The 20,539-nt window shown below is 44.0% G+C and overlaps 1 protein-coding gene across 8 annotated transcripts in view; it reads left to right on the top strand.

The window, feature by feature from the left end:
• CNOT3 (CCR4-NOT transcription complex subunit 3) overlaps positions 1–20,539 on the top strand; it is a 1,075,180-nt gene that overhangs the window by 381,495 nt on the left and 673,146 nt on the right. For 5 of the 8 annotated variants that reach the window (XM_078654999.1, XM_078655003.1, XM_078654997.1 and 2 more), the window contains one exon: positions 13,478–13,571. In XM_078654999.1, coding sequence (XP_078511125.1) covers positions 13,478–13,571 — 94 coding nt within the window. The remainder of the gene's footprint in view (positions 1–13,477; positions 13,572–20,539) is intronic. The other 3 variants (XM_078655004.1, XM_078655002.1, XM_078655001.1) reach the window with 1 other exon arrangement.

Raw genomic sequence — 20,539 nt, 5'->3', positions numbered from 1 at the left:
TCCTCAGATTGTTTATTTTTCGCCACTGGGTTCGGATGAAAGTTCTCCGCTCCGGCTAGAAAAACTTTTCCAGCAACTTCGAAGCGTAAAAACTGTATACAAACAATATCGACATCGAATATACTACTTTCGACGCCATCAGCTCCATTCCGGTACATCGACGCGGGCCGTTGGGCCTTTCGGCGCCGTGCGGCCTACACCTCATGGACAGGACTCCGTTCAAGAGATGCCCGGTATGTCGAGCAAAATTCCCTCATAGTGATCATCACGAGGTCTGCAACCACTGTCTATCGCCAGATCACGACGAGTGAACCTGCACAGCTTGTGCATCCTTCCGATTGAAAAAGTCCATTCAGGATCGGAGGGCCTGTCGACACGAGATGAGGAGATCAGCCCCAGCACCGGAGGACCTCTTCGATGACGAGGTTCCACTCGTCCCTGAAGAAGATTCGCCTGATCTCCAGATCGTATCAGAGGCAGAGGACTCAGATGACTCGATTCCATCTCGTCAACCCGTGAGTACTCTTGCCCCTGCACCCCAGAGACTGTCCAAGCCAAAGGCAACGGTCAGCACTCCGCCCAAGGGGCCCAGTGGAGACCGAAATATTCCCTCAAATGCCCCATCTTCGGGCTCGGCTCCGAGGAAAACGACGACGCCTTCCGGTGCCTCGGCACCGAGCAAACCACACGTGCCAATTCCACCTCTTCCATCGGCACCAAAGCACAAACATCCTTCGACACCGAAGGATTCTTCTACACCGAAGCCAAAACACCCTTCGGTATCAAAAGACAAAGATCCTTCGGCACCCACGCCTAAAGACGCATTGGTACCGAAGCCAAAAATTTTACTGGATCCCAAAGAAGCTCCGGCTCCGAAACTGTCCGGTTCCAAGAATAAAGATGGAAAACCAGCATCGGACGCCTCAAAAGCAACGAGTCCTGCTTCCACTCCAAGGACTCCAACCTCGGTACCGAAGAATGATTCAGAGTCCCCTAAACACTCAGACAAGCCTACTAAACCAAAACCACCTTCGACACCGAACAATTTGCCACAGGACACTGTAACGCCTCCTAAAGCAAAAGACACAAAAAAACCTCTATCGGCACCGAAAAAAACGACGCCGAAGAAGGTTGTAGAGGAAGAAGAACTGTTTAGACCAGATCCTAAACAAAAGAAGGTCTATATCAACCCAAAAACTGGACATGTGGAAGCTATTCCTTACAAGAAGAGACCAGCAGAAACACCACTTCTACCTGTGGTTCCTGCCAAAAAGGATTGTGCAACTTCTCCAATGCACCTTTCCTCTCATTTACCTTCTTCTTCTCCTATCCCTCCTTATATTTCACCTACAGTTTCTCCTATTCACTCTCCTGCATCATCACACCACACTGATGAGTATGATCTAGATGGGGTGGATGACATACCAAACCCACATACATACCCTGTGGATGAAGATATCAATCCCGACACAGATGACGATATGAGTTCCCACCACACAATGTGCCTGACATTCCTGATCCTCAGTCCTACCCAACAAAACCTTCCCCTCCGGAAGATAGTATTGGGTTTAATCACCTCTTAAATAGAGCTGCCCTTTATCACGGGGTTTCAATGCACTCTGATGCCATTGAGGAGGATTTTTTACTGGATACATTTGAGCAGTCACAAAGGTCTACGCAAATACTACCCATGATCAAAGGAGTCATTAAACATGATCCAGAAATATTTAAAGACCCTGTGCGTTATAGAGTGTTAAATCCAAGAATAGAAAAATATAGACCAGCACCATCTGATCCAGTCTATATTAAGGGACATCTGCCACTAGACTCTTTAGTAGTGTCCAATGCACGGTAAAGAGATAATTCCCAGACTTCTGGTGACACGCCCCCACCTGACAAAGAATCCAAGATTATTGACGCGTCAGGTAAACTTATTGCTGAGCAAGCTACAAATATATGGCGCATAGCAAATACACAATCCCTTCTCTCACGCTATAACAGGGCTCACTACGATCAATTGGAAAAACTATTAGAGCACCTCGCAGATCAATTCAAAGATCAGGCAACAGACCTCATACAAGAAGGCAAATTAATATCCAATGCCTCAATAAAATGTGCACTAGAAGTAGCTGACACAGCATCCAGAGCAGTCAATACTAGTGTCATACTCAGACGACATGCGTGGTTACGCATTTCCGGGTTTAAGACGGAGGTGCAGACTACCATTTTAAACCAGCCTTTCAATCCGAACCAATTGTTTGGGCCGGAAGTAGACACTACACTAGAAAAAAAAAAAAAGGACACAGACACAGCTAAGTCTATGGGAGCGTTACAATCCACACAGACTAGAAGTTCTTTTCGTCGCTCCTTTTATAGAGGAGGCTCCAAGCAAACCGGAGCAGATACAACATCATCTTTCAAGACGCACACACAAACCTCCTCTAACAAAGGCTACTTTAGAGGAGGATACAGAGGCAATAATATTAAGGGGAGAGGTAACAACAACAACCGCTCCTCTTCCACTCCAAAACCGTGACTTCCCTCTGCTTCCCCAACAGCATTCCACTCCTGTAGGGGGCAGATTATCACTGTTCCTACCTGTCTGGAACTCCATCACAACAGACAGGTGGGTGAGACCGATTATCCAACATGGCTACTCCCTAGAACTCGCAGCAACCCCCCCAAACATACCACCCAGGCAGCGTCCAATGTCTACAGACCATCTGACTCTGCTTCAACAGGAAGTTCTAGCGCTTCTACAGAAGGATGCTATTCAATTGGTTCCTTTAGAAGAACAAGGAACAGGAGTTTACTCCCTGTACTTTATAATCCCGAAAAAAGAAGGGGACACTAAGACAAATTCTCGACCTCAGGCCCCTCAACCATTACATACAATCAGATCATTTTCACATGATCACTCTGCAACAAGTACTCCCACTGCTGCAACAAGGCGATTTTTCTTTCAACACTAGACCTAAAGGGCGCCTATTTTCACATTCCTATACATCCTGCTCACAGGAAGTATTTAAGGTTTGTAATACAAGGACCGCATTACCAGTTCAAAGTCCTTCCATTTGGGGTCACAACAGCACCACGCATGTTCACAAAGTGCTTAGCAGTAGGATCGGCACATCTCAGAAGACAACAGATACATGTCTTCCCTTACCTCGACGATTGGCTCATAAAAGCCAAATCATTCAGTCAATGTGTTCAACACACAAATCAGACAATTCAAACGTTGCACAACTTGGGGTTCACAATAAACTACACCAAGTCGCACCTGCAGCCTTCGCATGTTCATCAGTATCTAGGAGCTACCATAGACACATCTACAGCTCTAGCGTATCCCAGTCCAGCCAGGATACACAGCATTCAGGCCTTAGTCTCCATTTTTCAACACCAGCAGTCTCTCCAAGCCAGAGTGTTCATGAGACTAATAGGCATGATGGCATCTTGCATCTTCATAGTTCCATATGCAAGACTGCAAATGCGCCCATTACAAGAATGTCTAGCACAACAGTGGAATCCGGCTCAAGGTCAGCTCACAGACCTGGTGTTGGTATACAGCCGTACGAATCGCTCTCTGCAATGGTGAAACACCAAAAACTTGACAAGAGGACGGCCGTTGCTCGACCCGGTTCCACAAATAGTGCTCACAACAGACGCATCCCTCACGGGATGGGGAGCCCATCTCTTACATTACACCACACAAGGCCAACGGAACAACCAACAAAAACTGTTCCATATCAACAATCTAGAGCTGCTAGCAATATTCTTAGCACTCAAAACGTTTCAATTACAAGTAAAAAACAAAGCTGTCTTAATCCGGACGGACAATATGACAGCCATGTACTATATACAGAAACAGGGGGGCGACACTCTCTGCAACTGTCCCAGCTCGCTCAGAACATTTGGAGATGGGCCATTCCTCAAAACATGCATCTGGCAGCAGAACACCTTCCGGGAGTTCACAATCAGATAGCAGATCTGTTGAGTCGGCAGTCACAACAGATTCACGAATGGGAAATACATCCACAAGTTCTTCAGCCATTCTTCCAAATATGGGGGCATCCACAAATAGATCTGTTTGCCACCCACGAAAATGCAAAATGCCCAACCTTCACGGCCAGGTTTCCACACCCACGTTCCGAAGGCAATGCGATAAGGATGAATTGGTCAGGCAGATTTGAGTATGCTTTTCTGCCTCTCCCACTCATTCCACTGGTAGTGCGCAAGCTCAGACAACAGTCTCTCAAACTAATACTAGTAGCTCCCACATGGGCACGCCAGCCGTGGTTCACGAAACTACTAGATCTCTCACTGGTTCCACATCAAAAGTTACAGCTCACACCCTAATAAACAGTAAAAGGCCTGTCCCACCTGACACTTTTATTTTTATTTTTCAAGGGTTATAGTGGTATAAAACTTTTATTACCACCAGCCTAGTATCTTCTGGCTATTCACACCCGTACATGTGTCAGAAGCTAGCAAGATACACACAGGATACAGATAAAATTTGTCGTGATACCATCACCCACCAAACAGTTTTAATGGAAAAAAGTACCTTACCATACCTGCTACCCCTCTCAATCACTGCGCGGTTGAGATCAAGAAGTGCCGGTGATCCAGCGTGGAATACCCGACGGTAGCGGGTCTTCAGAGGGACACGTGATCCTTGAGGACACGGGCATACCGATTGAGAGGGGTAGCAGGTATGCGTGAGAGACGCTAACCCCAGGTGTGTTTTGAAAGAAAGTGGCAATTGAAGTTGGTAACCCCCATTTGCCCTGAAGAAGTTGCGGAAAATAAGTGCAACGAAACATGTTGGCGACTATGATTCACCTGAGACTTTGCGTGGTGTGAGTCATTTTTAAGTTGGAGGATTCACAGCCCAGAATAAATCCAGAGTGGCCAGTGAACTCTTCAATTTTAATTGTGTGAGATTCACGTTTTCTTTTCTCACTAGGAGGGTTTTCTTTGATATACGTGCACATGAGAATAGCAAGGGTTTATGTTGACTTGCTATGGTATGAACAATCAGCAGATTGTGGGGCTGATGTTGAGAAAAAGCACTGTTATATGTTGTCGGTCTTTTTCTGGTGTTCTTTATTTCCCACTGTTATGAGAGTGAGTCACCGATGATGATAATTGGGTATACTGGCAATTGCTAGCCAGAAAACCCCATTGGCGGTTCTTCCGTGAGGGGCTCACTCTCTTTTCCACACTTTTTTCCATTAAAACTGTTTGGTGGGTGATGGTATCACGACAAATTTTATCTGTATCGTGTGTGTACCTTGCTAGCTTCTGACACATGTATGGGTGTGAATAGCCAGAAGATACTAGGCTGGTGGTAATAAAAGCTTTATACCGCTATAACCCTTGAAAAATAAAAATAAAAGTGTCAGGTGGGACAGGCCTTTTACTGTTTATTATGGTTTGAGTGGGGGCGGCCTGTACCCTCTTCTTCCCCCTGAGGCTCCAGTTAATTGGACACAGCTCACACCCTCCCTGTTAACACAGAACCATGGAGAAACAAGACACCCAGAACCAAGCCAACTGAATTTGGCGATCTGGCTCCTGAAGTCTTAGAGTTTGGTTACTTAAACCTACCACCAGACTGTATGAAAATTTTTAAGGAATCTAGAAAACCCACTACCAGAGCGTGTTATGCCGCTAAATGGAAAAGATTTGCAATATATTGCAAAAAATAACATTGATCCACTGGATGCTTCCATCCAAAATATCATTTGTTACCTTTTACATCTACAAAGGTCCAATTTGGATTATTCTTCCATACGCCTGCATCTTGCAGCAATTGCAGGGAATAGGCCACATCTATCTCTTTTCAGAGTACCTGCAATCAAACCATTCATGGAAGGATTGAAGCGAATAATCCCACCTAGGTTACCACCTGCTCCTGTATGGAACCTAAACATTGTCCTTACAAGACTCATGGGACCCCATTTCGAGCCATTACACAAATGTGAATTGCAATTTCTAACATGGAAAACTGCTTTCCTTGTTGACATCACGTCTCAGAAGGGTTAGTGAAATACAAGCATTCACAATACAAGAACCATTTTTTTAAATACATCCTAATAAAGTGGTTCTTAGGTCGAATCCTAAATTTCTACCAAAGGTTATCACTCCTTTTCATCTAAACCAATCTGTAGAGCTACCTAGGTTTTTCCAAAACCCAGACTCTGTGGCAGAAAGGGCCTTACACACCTTAGATGTTAAAAGAGCTCTGTTATACTATACAGATAGGACTAAATCCTTTAGAAAGACAAAACAATTATTTGTATCTTTCTCTCCTCCACACAAAGGCAACCCCATCTCTAAGGGGGGGATTGCCAGGTGGATTGTAAAGTGTATACAAATATGCTATCAAAAAGCTAAACGTACACTAACAATTCCTCCTAGAGCTTACTCCACACGCATACTAGGAGCCTCTATGGCTTTCTTAGGAAATATACCACTGGAGGACATATGCAAGGCAGCAACATTGTCTACACCACACACCTTCACTAAACACTATTGTGTTGATGTGCAGGCCAAGCAGCAAGCTGCAGTGGGCCAAGCTGTCCTTAGAACACTGTTTCAAACTACTGCAACGGATACAAGTGACCACCGCTAGGGGAGACACTGCTGCACAATCGATGCTAAATGTACACTCTGCAGCTCATATGCCTCGAATGAAAAATGCTACTTACCAGTATGAATCTGTTCTTGGCATGTAGAGCTGCAGAGTCGTACACGCCCTCCCGGCCCTCCCGCATCCCCGGGACTTGTATCTGTTCCTGTTCTCATCTTACTTTGATGCACACGCATGGACATCCTTTCTCTTTACTTCTACTAACTCCATCATTTCCCATCATGGCGAAAAACAATCTGAGGATGGAGTCGATGACCATGCGCAGTATTGTCCAAGGGAGGAGTCACCTATCTCGTGACTACAAAGACTTCTTCCAAGAAGACAACAACCTGCAATCATTCGAGCCCAACACCAGGTGGCGATCTAATGCGAAGTGTACGACTCTGCAGCTCTACATGCCAAGAACATATGCATACTGGTAAGTAGCATTTTCCTTTCTTCATACCCCACACTAGAAAAGTCTCCTGGAGGAGAGAACATAACTTTCAGTGTATACAAATAAGACTACATTCTTCAGTCCTGCAACCATTGTTTTTAGGTCGAGCCTAGCTTTGCAGCACGCATGCTCTGCTTGCTCTGCGAGGCATGTTGTAGTAGGGTATGTTGTGGAAGTGCTGTGGAAGACTCGCCCACTGTAATTGGTTGGTGTTAATGTCCTTGGTAAACTCTGTCTTCCGATTAATTATGAGGCTTGTTAGTCCCGCCTCGGTACCACCCTGTCACCATTTGTTGCCGCCCATAAGGACTGGACCTTTTTCTTTGCCCCTAACACAGCATGCTTTATTAAGTGGGTGAGCACTATTTACTTTATTGACAATGGCGGCTGTCCTGCAAGCACAACCTGCTTTCGTGCCTTCTTTACTCCCCTCCACCCCTCCCGTTGTTCGTGCCCCCCCCTGTTGTCCTTGCCTTCAAATAACCTCCCCTCTGCCGTCCCTCCCGTTGTCGTCATGCCTACCGTGCCTTCGCACTCTCGTTGTCGGTGCTGCCTCCCCGCTGTCTGTGATCACTGTCATTTGCAAAGAAATAGGTCTTGCACAAATGTGAGTCCTATTTCATTGCAAACGGTTGTCTAACATTTCTCATGTGTGATTTACTTGACCATGATTTCGATAACAACTCCACCTCTCATTACGAATTTGGTGCTTGCTCAACTTTGTCATGCGTTGAATTACGAGTCCGACAACCGCGAGGGGGTGGTGTGTTGGAGGCTCCTCCCCATTTGAAGCGGGCTGTAAGCAGCTCTATTCCCCTGCCTTCTGACTCAGGCCTTTATTTGCATACATAGAGCTGCAAACATGGTGGAAGCGTGGTACATGGACAAGTCCTCGGAGGGCCAGAGGCAGCCACATCGGTTGCAGCTTAACCGCTCTGTGAGTATGGCGGAACTGGAGCGGCTAAATGTCTTCCACTGGAAGGTAAGGGCCCCAGTAGGCCTGGCTGGGGGCTGTTGGGAGGTGGAAGGTGCCGGTGGTCATCTGAGTCATATATAGGACAGCAACAAATAGCAGTGTGAGAGGAAGCTGTGCCCACTTTCGGGTTCCTATTTTGAAGCAAACCATATAAAAGTTCCTCCATGGCAGTTGCATTGCAGCGGGAGACCGTGTAATAACTTCCTCCTGTAAGAGCTTACTTTGCAACTGCTTGCGCTCATTCCCATAACTTGACACTGAATTAAATTAAGGCAAAGTACACTCATTTAGTGTCCTTTCTTTCTTGTTGGTTCATCTACTGCCTATTAATTTGGCAGAGTGTGTGCAATCCTGGGCCGGTCAGAGTTCTTCACGAAAGGGCTAACCATATCCTCTGTTGTGTTTTTTATTTTATAAAAAGTCATGCTGCATGTAAGGTAGGTGCTAGCACCCCGCAGTTTAGCGCCCTGCTAACAGTCAAAGCAATCTTGTTTAGAAAATGAGTACGTTTTTCTACAGAGGCCGCCTCTATCGCCTGCTTGAGACCACCATCCCCATCACAAAAACATATTTCCAGACACCCCTAACATTCATTTCCTCTCTCAACCACATAGTCGTGGTAGTGTTGTACTAGTTCTCCTACGTAGGAAGCGTTTTTTGTGTGCATGAGTTTTTTGAGGTACCGGTACTCTTGTCTTTTGGTCAGGGCTTTAAGTGGGATGAAAAAACTGGGTGGTGGGAACATGTCTTTTAAAGTGGCGTGGCCGATGCAGTTAGGGGCATGGCTTAAAACGTGTAAGCTACAAATCTGTGCTTAGCATGGTGTGCCGCCCGACTGGAGTTTGCTGTTTCTGTGATTGAATACAGATATATAATACAATAACCCATCAAAAGTTGCTCCGTGAAAGGTGCCTCAGACTCTCGCAGGGCGGCTTCAGTGTGGCAGGCACGGAACACCCAGCCTATAAATCCAACAACGCCCTTCCCACACGAAGAAAAGCCACTGAAGCCTGATTCCATGCAGTAAAGATACTTTATTGCATGAAATTCCTCGGTAGCCAGCAAACAATACACTGTCCCAACGCGTTTCAGCTCTGTCATCGAGCCTTGGTCACGGGAGAAATGAAAACTGCTTTCAGAAATGACCATGTTATTTAAAGGCTCCTTAATTGAGTGATTCACGGAGCCTGAGAGTCATTTACATCCGCCTGCGCAGTGAATTCAAATCGGCTCTTAGTATTCTTTGTGCAAAGTTCGAATTCTTCCATTCACAGACTTTGCTACAGTGTCATTGATAAAGGCAAATTCAGTGCGCACATTTCAAATGTCATTTCACAACTACAAATCTGTGCATAGCATAGTGTGCCGCCCGACTGGAGTTTGCTGTTTCTGTGATTGAATACAGATATATAATACAATAAGTAAGATTACCTACAACAAGCCAGGACTGTTGGATTTGTCAGTGGTTATTAGTGGCATAAGATATATAAGCAACAACTATGGCTTTGTTGCTTATAATATTGAAAATGCTTCTGTTATGAAATGAGGAGACTGTAAAAGAACTATAACGAGTTTCTTTGAAGTTACCTCAAAGGCAGTGAAGGGTGGTACATCTGCAGAGGTAAGATTTTCTTTTTCACTGAGGGTAAAAATGGAGAGCCTGATAGAGACCCATTTCGGCACCAGCTTTTTAGAAGTGCCGGTGCTCAGCATCGGCAAGACCCAGCCCACTTAAAGCCCTGCTTCGGGCTCATCGTCTAGCAGTGAGGATGGACCTGCCGCAGATGAGAGAGATATTCAAAATATATTTTTGGTTAGGACTCAAACGTGCAGGTAGTTACAGAGCACAGGCTTAACCAGAGGGTCACCAGGACACTGTGTGTAAGCACACCAGAAAAAAGAATTTGCAATATAATAGGTCTCGCATTATTGAAAGTTTGAGCTATTGGCGTTGCAAATAATAATGCAACGCCAGTAGCTCAAACTTTCAGTAATGCGAGACCCATTGCATTGCAAATGCTTGTTTTCTTAGATGCCAGGAGCATGGAGAAAGCGTTGTGTATAGTGCGACAAAAATGTTGTTCACCAGCCTGCAGGATCTGTTTACTGGTAGTGCATTCTCCGAGTCACACAAGACCAGTCTGTAGACCGTATATATTGTCAGATGTACGTAATAAATGGATTTTGATTTAGTTATCTACGTTCTGCTTTAATGCACACTTGTTGAATAATTTAATATAAATCCCCACATTTTCTCATATTTTCCTCATCAGCAGTTAACACATTTAATGTTATTCATCCTGTTCGCTTTACATGTAAACCTACTTATCCATGGCTTACTCACTCTCTGTGCACACTTTTCTTCACTTTTTATGGGGGAAAGATGATGGCGTAAACACGAATCTCTTTCATATAACTTACTCTTAGGTTTTATAGGGTGTGAAGGGAGAATATATATTTCTTTTACCTGTCACAACTCTTACCCTTCTCCAAACAAAACCTTTTTCTGACTCTCCTTCCGATCCACTCTTTCTTTTACTCTCTGAAGAGTGTATTTCTATTTATTTTTTCTAAACTTAATATTATTTACACTTTCATTTGCTTTCCTTTTTTTTCTATTATAGCTCACACACATCAGAATATATCTTTTGGTAAGAAATGTCATCATTTAACTTCATGGGCTTATTTTAATTCAGTCTTGACCAATTTTAAATTGGTTTCCAAATCAGAAGTTGGCACTTTAGTTTCCTGTGGTAATTTCTCATTCCTAATCCCCTTGAAAGTACCTCAGGTGCTTCTCTGCTCCCATCCGTAACTCCTCCATTCTATGTCCTCCAGGCAGTGCTGCAGCTGTACCTCTTGTTTCCAGTGATAATTACCCATTCTTAGTCTTCTAAACACTGCTGCAGCTGTGTCCCTGTTCATACACCCACTACACTCTAAACCAAAACACATAGGTAATAGACATTGTAAATTACAGCACCAATAACTCTAACTCTCTATAATGCGAGACCTATTGCATTACAAATGCTTGTTCTTCTTATGCTTGGACATTACTCTGTATATCGCTTTGCTTCATGTTCCAGCCTCACTTGCTGTGGGGGAAAACCATCTTAACAATGTGGCTATGCGCATTATCACCAAGAGGAGTCGCAGTACCTCGTGACACAGAAGACTTCTTAGAAGAAAAACTTGCACACATCTGGGCCCAGCACTAGATGCCAGGAGTATGCACAGCATGTGTATCTACAGTCCTACATGCCACAAACACATTCTTGCAGACTAACATTTTCCTTCTGGTGGATACTAAATCTAACTGCATATTCCTCTAACACTCCTGCCTTCGCATTCTGCGAACACTACCTACTAGCACTTTTAAGTGTCTGGAACCAGTTTTACACCTGGGGAATATAATCACAACGTGAGGGATCTGCAGTTAGAGTATTCAACTAGAAAGTTTACTGATGGTATCCATTGGCTGAGAAATACTCACAGTGGCAGACCCTCTACCTCTATTGGCTAAGGCAGCGGCAGATTGCAGCATGGCTTGGAATGCAGAGTAGAAGAAATGCAAGAACCAGTTTATTGTACAACTATTTACAAATTTTGTATCAGTCTATATCTCACTGTGTGTAATGCAAGTATAAAATAATGATTTACATACTCGCAGTGCTTTCTGTCACAGGCTGTGACCTCACAGCAATAAACTATTCTCCACTGCACCAACCAAGATTTAATTCTGTGTCTCTGATTACACACAGACCTCTGGAGTGCATTAACTAATAGAGGTTTCATAATGTACTACAGAGCATTTCCTACTGAGTAACAACGTTGTTCATTTATTTTTTAATTTATGATGCCCTTTATTTTATATGTAGGTACCTGATGGTGAAAGACCTAAAAACATACAGAATATTTTGGGGCTCATTTATGAGAGGCTTGCGCTGCCAGAGCAAGAGTTTTATTGACGCTCTGGCGGTGCAATAGTCTCAACCATAACTATGAGGCGGAGCAAAATCACTCTGCATGGCTTTGCATGGCCTCCTAGATATTCAGTAATACAAAGCAGGGCATATTGCTGCCTTGCCTAACTCTGCATCAAGGAGGTGTTCCATGTGCACTGCGTGGGTGTTCCCACGCAGCACACATGGATTTTGATGCTGCCCCATATTTACAAAATCACTTAAACCTGGGGACGCACTGTTGAACTTGGCCCTTTTGGTAGGTTCACCCCTAAACTTTTTGCTCTGATATGTGACTTGGTGTTGGTTGTTTTTGGCTTCTGCGCACTTTAACACTGTGTCCCAGTGTAAAGTGCGTGCGCACTCTGAGTGCATGTTGTGAGATTGGCCTGCCCTCCCATAGGAATGCATGGGGAATGTGTGTCCATGGTAGTTCCTGATGTGTGGGGAGTGCAGGGGCAAGTTTGGTATGTGCGGACTTGTGTGATTAAATGCTGTTTGAAGACTTCTGCCCTTCAGTGACCTCTGTTGCCTGAAATTAAGCTACTGCCATGCTGGCAGGCTCCTCCTCGGCCTCTTTGGATCAGCAGCGCTGGGCGTAGGGCCAAAACCAGTCATGGACGTGTTGCAGTCACACAGGGCATATTACAGCAAGTTATGAAGGGGAAAATCGAAACTATTTCAACATTGTAGTATCTTTCAGACTAACACGATGCAAGGTCTGTCAGTGCCTGAAACAAAACGAGCTATGCTCAGGCCGTCGGGTATTGGTGTCAAATAATATTCATTGTCTGCCTGACACAATAGGTTTGAAGGAACAAATGTCCTCGGAAAAATTATGTGAGAAAAAAGTACAAACAGTGATGCGGTGGATGCTTGAATTAATCTCCACTACTGGTAATTACTGTGCACAGTATCCAAGTAATTTTTTTCCTGTCTGTGCCCCTACGGAAAGGGGACCACACAATCCATTAATTATTATTTTGTTTCTTTTTCTTTGTTTAATGTAAAATTATACTCTAGGAAAATGGCAAAAGTATTGACTACTGTACCAAGACACTGATTGCCTGACAGAAAATAACAAGCATTAACAATGCAATAGGTCTCGCCTTTGATTAATTTAAAGCCATTTGCTTTGCTATACAAAACCATTAGCAAAGCAAATGGCTTTAACTTAATCAAAGGCCAGACCTATTGCATTTTCAATGCTTGTTAACACCGTGCCTGATCCAATGTATAGTTACATAGAGTCCTGGCATTTGTAATGGTGTCCTCTAGGATCCCGGTCTGTTGTCCTAGACTTTGTCCATTTAAAGTCCCCTTCTTGACACACCCATCCCACCTACAGCTGATCTTTCAGTCCCCACCGGACACGTTCCTGACTGCAGTGTGTTTGCTCCCGCTTCTTTTTCATTCAGTGGTTTTATTTCACTGCTTTCGGTTTTGGTTTCCACTCCTCCCTCACAGCTTCACAACGCAGCGAACGCGAACCAGAAGGAGAAGTATGAAGCTGACCTAAAGAAAGAGATCAAGAAATTGCAGGTATGTGCCTTTTGTACCCCCTTGCCTCAGTGGCTTCTCAGTCGGATGTTCTGGCAGATGTTTTGTGATGAAATGACTCACTTTTTTGGTTTCCAGCGCAAGGATTGCTGTCCGCTTTTGACTACATATAAGGAAGACTAATTGTTTCAGTCCTCTTTTACTGATGTGTGTATCCATGTCTGTGTTCGATGTTATGTGGGGTGCATTGGTGGTGAAAAAAAATCTTACCCCAGCATATAGCCATTGTGTTTTTACATGATTTACAAAGTTTCAATGTGCAATTGAAACCTGTAACAGTAAATAAATGATTGATGGTGTTTGAGTTGACTAAGGTTCATGTTTCTTGAAGGGTGGATAAAAATGTCAGTTTTGTTGGTGGTCTCCACAAACAGTTTATGATAACAAATGATTTAGGATTCTAACCTCTCAGCTCTGAGCATTTTAGTTGTCTGGAAAAGAAACAGAACTACTTAATACTGCCAGACACTGTGATCTCTGCAGGCTCACATCTAATGTGTGTTAGTTTTGGAATGATTTGATATACAATTAATGTTTTTCTTTAATTACCGCAAGCTGCTTTAAGATCTCAGTGTCTGATTATGAAGAGTCCACTGCATGGCTTTCGGAAAGTGTGTGCCTATTCCCTTGCACGTTTTTTGGTTATCCCTGGGTGTTTTTTCTTCATTGAGGTGTACAGTCGTTTGAGCCCACTAGATTTTCTACTTTTAACTGTACATTTTTGTTGATATCGGAGTTGAACTCTGGTGGGTGTCGGGAGTCACGCAAAATATTCCTTCTTCGTGAGTGACTACTGACCTCTGCCCACTCTTTGTAAAACTGATATAGTTGGCTGGCTGTTTCTATTCAGGAGCTCTGGCTTTCTATCCAATTTTCTCTGGAAAATCTCTGTTCAGTGTCACATATTTGGGGCATCCTTGCCCTTGGTCAAATTTGGGCATGTATTGTTTGTGATATTGTAAGAAAAATGTAACAGAGCCGCAACTTCTTGTTTTGATGTAGTAGGGAGGTTCTCTGTAAAGAACATGAGCCATTTACAGCGGTTACTTCCAAGTGAACAAAAAAAGTCTGGTGCTCGAGAAAATTAATTTTGCTGTAGATGTGGGATGTCTAATCCAATATATTCAAAGGAAACCAAGAGGATCCATCAGTAGGGTTTGTTGCTCATTTACCACCAATGCTACTGATTCTACATCCCGGTCATTGAATTCCATAGGTGCTACATGTGTTTCATGATGGTTCTGCCTCAGTTCTTGTTCAAGTTGCTTCCACGCAGCCTAAGGATTCTTCTAATTATTTTTATAGAATGCTTGCTTGTGAAAACCTTAGATTCCCTTGAATTGATAAGACTTGCTTCACAGCTTTAGGTCCTTTGAATTACATTATTCCAGGTCTAGTTAATGGAAAAATTCCTAACTACTTATCCAGTAATTGTTATTCCCATCTGTGGAACATTATCACTCATTTCTGAAGCATGTGTAAGGCAGTCTCCTAGCTAGACAAGTTACTCGGTCTTGACCGCCTCAGTTTATCAGATACCTTGTGCTGCCTTTAAAATCAGGGCTATGCAGAATTGTCCCCAGATTGAGTCTCGCTGAGACCTTGGGAATAGTGGGTGGATAGGCTATTTTGCTGCCTTGGGCAGTGGACACAGCTATTGATCTTACTTGTAGGGGCTAGTTGCAACCATGCAAATTAGCCATCATTCTTCAGGTGAGGTTACTCATTTCAGAAAGGGCTTCTGGTTTTGGCTTCATTATTTTTCATTTCAGTGCGATCATTTTCAAGGGCATCACATCAGTGCTTTGGGAGAGTCTGTTTTGGTTCAGTAAGTGCAGTGGCATGTACACCATCTGCAGGCAAGAAAGATCACTGACTTTCACTGTGGAAGTCAAACAGTTGAGGTTTAGCACCACATCCGTCTGATGCAACACCTTCCTGGAGTGCACAATGAGTTCTCAGGAGAACACACATATATATGTATTGTATCTATACAACATATTTTCATAATCTTTAAGAAATATACATAGAACAATGAAACACAAAGTCCAATGTTGCTGGGGAATGCACCCTCAATTCTTTGGTGCTAGACATCATTGAATGCTTTTCCACTTAATCCTCTGATAACTTCCAATTGGTATATGCTCAGCGAGATTGTATCAGTTATAATAATCATCATGAGATGGAGAACATGAGGTAGATGTAGTGTTCTGATTTGTTTAATGTCTGTGTAACCTTCTTTCCTTCATCAGTCTTCTATCAATGCCACATCCACTGTTGAGGAACAGAGGCAGGATTATGTATCATAGCCTGATCTTCAGACTTGGAGTAGCTTCCCTTAACAAGCTCTTGATAATGTTCTAGTAAAATGTTCAGCATATTTGTCAATATCCTCTACTTCCAACTTTTATACCCTTGGGATCAGTTTGAGATGCCATCTTGTTGATGACTTCGGCACCATTCTAGCCACATTGTGAAGGCCACCCATCATTAATTTGTATAATCCTCCCCTGGGTTAGACCTCCTCCTCCAGGCTGGCCGCTCTGGCAAATATTTATGCTTTTTGTTCTCAGATCCCTTTTTTCTTCTCAAGGTTTCCAGCTCTTGGGTCAGTATGGGTAGTGGTGATCTGCAGGTACCACATAATTCGGCTTTATTTGTTTGGTTTGGTCCCTGTTGTGACAAATGTGACACCCTTTCTTTTTCTACTTTGTTTTATTAGAGTACTTTCAAAGCATTTTCCAAGTGTGTTTGCTTAGCTCCATCTCTCAGTAGATTCCTTTTAATAGACTTTCGTTGTTAGTTACAGATTGTGATGGGGTCCCTGGACCAATGCTTTCCATCTTGGGATCAGGGCAATCAATTGTGTAGTTCTAAACCTCTTCTAAATATTGCTCCTGATCTGTGCAAAATCACACTGTAGATTGACCTGGTGTAGTCCCCAGACTGAATTTTAAGAGTTTCCTCCTGAAAAGTGTTGAGTCCACCAATCACTCACCAAAAGAAAGGTGTAGGTCACAAATCCTACAGATGCAGAGACTTTGGCTCAACTGAGCAAAGTAAGTCGCCTGGGTGTGCCTCCTTGCGCCTGTATGCAACTAGGGAAAAGTACTGAAGTGCTGTTGCCACCGAGTTCATGGTGTGTGCCGCTTATAAACATTGCCAAGTTGCTTGGTAGCTGACCAACACTCTAAGATGGGTGTTTTTCAATATTAAGCTGGTATGTGTCATCCAATCGATTATCCGTTTGTTATACTTGAATATTGTAAGTACAGGTTTTCGTACAGAACTACAAACCGCCACCTCATTGAGGTAGTATAAACCTGGATCTCTGCAGAGGAGAGACGGTCTGAAAAAAGAATCTAGGCCTAACCTGCCACCGAAGAGAACATGAGGTTGGCTTGCCCTAAAATTAAACAGGTGGGATTTCTTTTTAAATGTTGATCAGATTTGTGCTCAATGCAATGCTAAAGGAACAGGGGATATTTGACAACACATGGACACAATTCCACCATGGATGGTAATACTTTTCTAACCTGGGAGCTGAATAATTCCTTCTTCAAGCATGTAAAGGCCTCAAGAGAGACAGTTTTTCAATACATTTATTTGTGATCTCCCTGGTTTGTGGAGTATTTGTGTGGAAATGGGAACGATGCAAAAACATAAAAGCACAAACTTTAGGAAAACCAGCACCACTACTAACTAGAATTGTCATTTTTGATCTCTTTAGGGGAACGAGCCGTACTGAATAAATAAACTACTGTTTTTGATGCTTTTCACCTTATGGGACATAGGGCCGCAGGGGAATAGCCTGCACAGTTATCTGTGAGGCAGGTGGGAGGGTGCAAAGTGTTTTTGTTAGGAAGCTAGTTTCCTATACAGTGTATTTACTCCTTTTATAAGCATTAGAAGTTTCCAAAACGTATGTGGATTTACATGGTGCCTTGTATGAAAATAGGGTGTCTGTGAGTTGCCCTGAGTGTTGCATATTGATTTTAGTTAAGGTAATGTTTGTGGCTATTGTATCACACAATTAACACCAAGAATAGCCAAACCTTTATAAAACTGCACCCTTATTGAGGTTGGGTCATAACTGCAAGTACCTGGCTTCAACAGAAGCACAGGTTAATAGAGAATTGCATTTCTCTTTGGTTGCCAATAAGGTGAGGGTTTCTCTGTTGCTGTGCTCATTTGAAGTGTAAGATTGCACAATTGTGCGCAATGTTGTTTGGAAATGCATTAATATTTTCTTACCACAAGGTAGAATCCTAGAATGAAGCTGATTGGAGTTATTGAATGTAGATACCTTGATCCCAAAATTACAACTTTACTTCGGTATATGTGATGTGAACATCAACTGTATAGAAGGTGAGGGGAGGAATGCTTACAATTTGTCTAACCACTTGCAATCGCTTAAGTTAGCATTCCAGTGCATAGTGCTTTTACCCACCATGCCACCGCAGATTAAACCCAGTCATATGCAAAGTAATCTTGACCCTGCTCTAGAAGGAGCAGTCCCGCCCAAACTGCCAAGCCAGGGCCTTTCTTGACTGGAACACAAACAACCCAGACCTGTTTCACCCTAGTTGAGGCTCTTCAGTCGGGTGTAGCTTGGTTCCATTGGCACAGTGAGCCTGGGAACCCATGTCTATGCAGTGATGGTTTGACATGCCACTCTGAGCGATTGCCAGTGGTTAGACTTACTGCAAGCATTCCTCTCATCGCCTTTTGTGTTTGATGTACCACCCTAAGTGGCAAGGGTATGGCCATACTTTGATCCTGTTCTCACTGTACCCAATCTACACCTGACTGACGAGCCCCAATGAAGGCGAGAGCGGTCTTGGGTTGCTGGTGTTTTGCCGGAGGAATCTTTTGTGGATACATACGCTGTGCATTAAACCGCCGTCTAGTTGTTGGGTCCAGAACTCATCTTGTAGGCTTTTTGTATTTTTTTTTAGGGTTGTTGTTGATGTTGTCCATCCCTCTCCTGACATCACCCCCCCTCCCCTCCTTTAAGCGCCGGTTTAATTTTTCCACGGTTGTCTGGAAACTACTGCTGAAGACTCTCTGAACATTAAAAGTAGAAAGGGGGGAAATCGACAAATCATCCAAATAATTTGAAGCATCGGCCCACAGTTGCCATCATAGGGTAAGGAGGAAGAGTATAACCAATGACCACTGAGGTATCCACAGAGAAGTACTAAAGTGGTAGGTGAGGCACCTGGGTGACTGACTGGGAGGATGGAAAATGTGTAGCCAGGGGGCATCCTGACCTGAGTAATATGGAGAACACTCTCTTTAAGTTCTGTCCGGAGTGCCACCACAAGTTTGCACAGAGACCATCACCAAAAGTTTAACCTCTGTCTGAGTGACCATAACACATAGGACTGAGAAGAGTTCAAGCCAAAAACGTTGAGAACAAGGGAGAAGCAGAGACAGCCACACATAGCCATGCGAGCACAGAAGGACAGCTTATTGCTAAGAGACCGCGGTCTGTAGAGCGAAGAAGAGTCCTGCATCTCTGAGGGAGCCGAAGGAGAGGACTCTGACTCCAAGATGGATGTCGACTGGTATCACGAAAACGCCAAGAGAAATGCGGACAGGGAACGCAGAAAAAACAAGCGCCAAGCGAGCTGAGACCCTATGACTTGAACCCCCCCCCACCCCCAAGAGTGCCTCAGTGCCTAAATATTGGTCGGATGCAGGCAAGTCTGTCGAAAGAAACCCTCTGGTCCCACACCAAGCACACCTCAGGAGGCAGATCTTCCGAAAAAACATTCAAGTTGATAGATGATTGAGGAAGTGACAGGTCAAAGAAACTGGCAGACGAAACGTTGATGCCGAAAAAAAGGCCACAGATTGGACTCTATGCCGAAAAGTGCTCGAGAGGAGTGGAAAAAGAGGCAGCTTAATGCCAAGATGGCAACATTCCTCCAAAAGAAAGATTTTCTCTCCCTGAATTCCGTATCCCATAGAAACTTTCGACGTAAACGAACCAGGAGGCGAGGGGTTTGGTGGACCTGGAGCCAGCACTAACGCCAAAGCCCCAGGATGAACACAAGTTCTTCTATGAGTAAGTGTATCCAGAATCTCAGGGCCTATTCCATAAAGCTGAAGGCATGGAAGAGCAATGGCAAGATCACCGACTTGACAGGAGAGTGAGTACATATATTTACATGGTGGCCTTCACCTCTGAATGACATAGCCATGTACAGTATGGTGGTGAAGAGTGCAGCAGACCGATATGGGGTTCCGCTGGAGGAAGGAAGCCCTCAGACCTCTTATCTGCTCAAGTGTCCTCTCATCACAAAGCAAATGTCCGTATCTTCCACTGTTACCACCATTTTGGCCAGGATTTCAAGGAATTGGTGACTTGCAGGTTAGTAACGCCCAGAGTGGGAAAAGAAATACAAGCACTCAACTGATCCTGCCTATATATACACGAGACAACGCAACATCAGACTCCATTATTGTGGCCACTGCAAGGAAAAGAGCCAATGTTCCAGCATCATCCTGATAAAGGAAGCAAAAGGATATTAATGGTTGGGTGAAATTTTGAAAGGGGAGCCACAACACAGCGGCACATCACATACTCCAACACCCATCTCAATAGGTATGCCTAGCAGCACTGGGAAGAAATAGGAGAGCTGCTAACACAAATGCCAGAATCCTACCAGTAGAGAGCAAGCTCCCTCATAGACACAGGCAGGAAAATAGCCAACACAGAGCAGGCAGCTGGTAGGTGTACCTACTTAACGTTGTTTCAGATATCTACAAGTGTCTGGCTTAAAGAATGTTGTCCAGGTGAACATCAACCCACTGTTCAACAGAAATGGAAGTGGAAGACCCATGCAGCAGCCCACAAAGTGCAACGAGATGTCAAAGTTCATGGGGGCTTTATAGTTTAAGGTCAAGCACAGGAGGGGAACTACCCCCACAAAAAGACTGAC

The sequence above is a fragment of the Lissotriton helveticus genome, chromosome 7, assembly GCF_964261635.1.
Source record: "Lissotriton helveticus chromosome 7, aLisHel1.1, whole genome shotgun sequence".
NCBI classification, from domain to species: Eukaryota; Metazoa; Chordata; class Amphibia; order Caudata; family Salamandridae; genus Lissotriton; species Lissotriton helveticus.
This window is presented reverse-complemented; position numbering and strand designations above follow the sequence as displayed.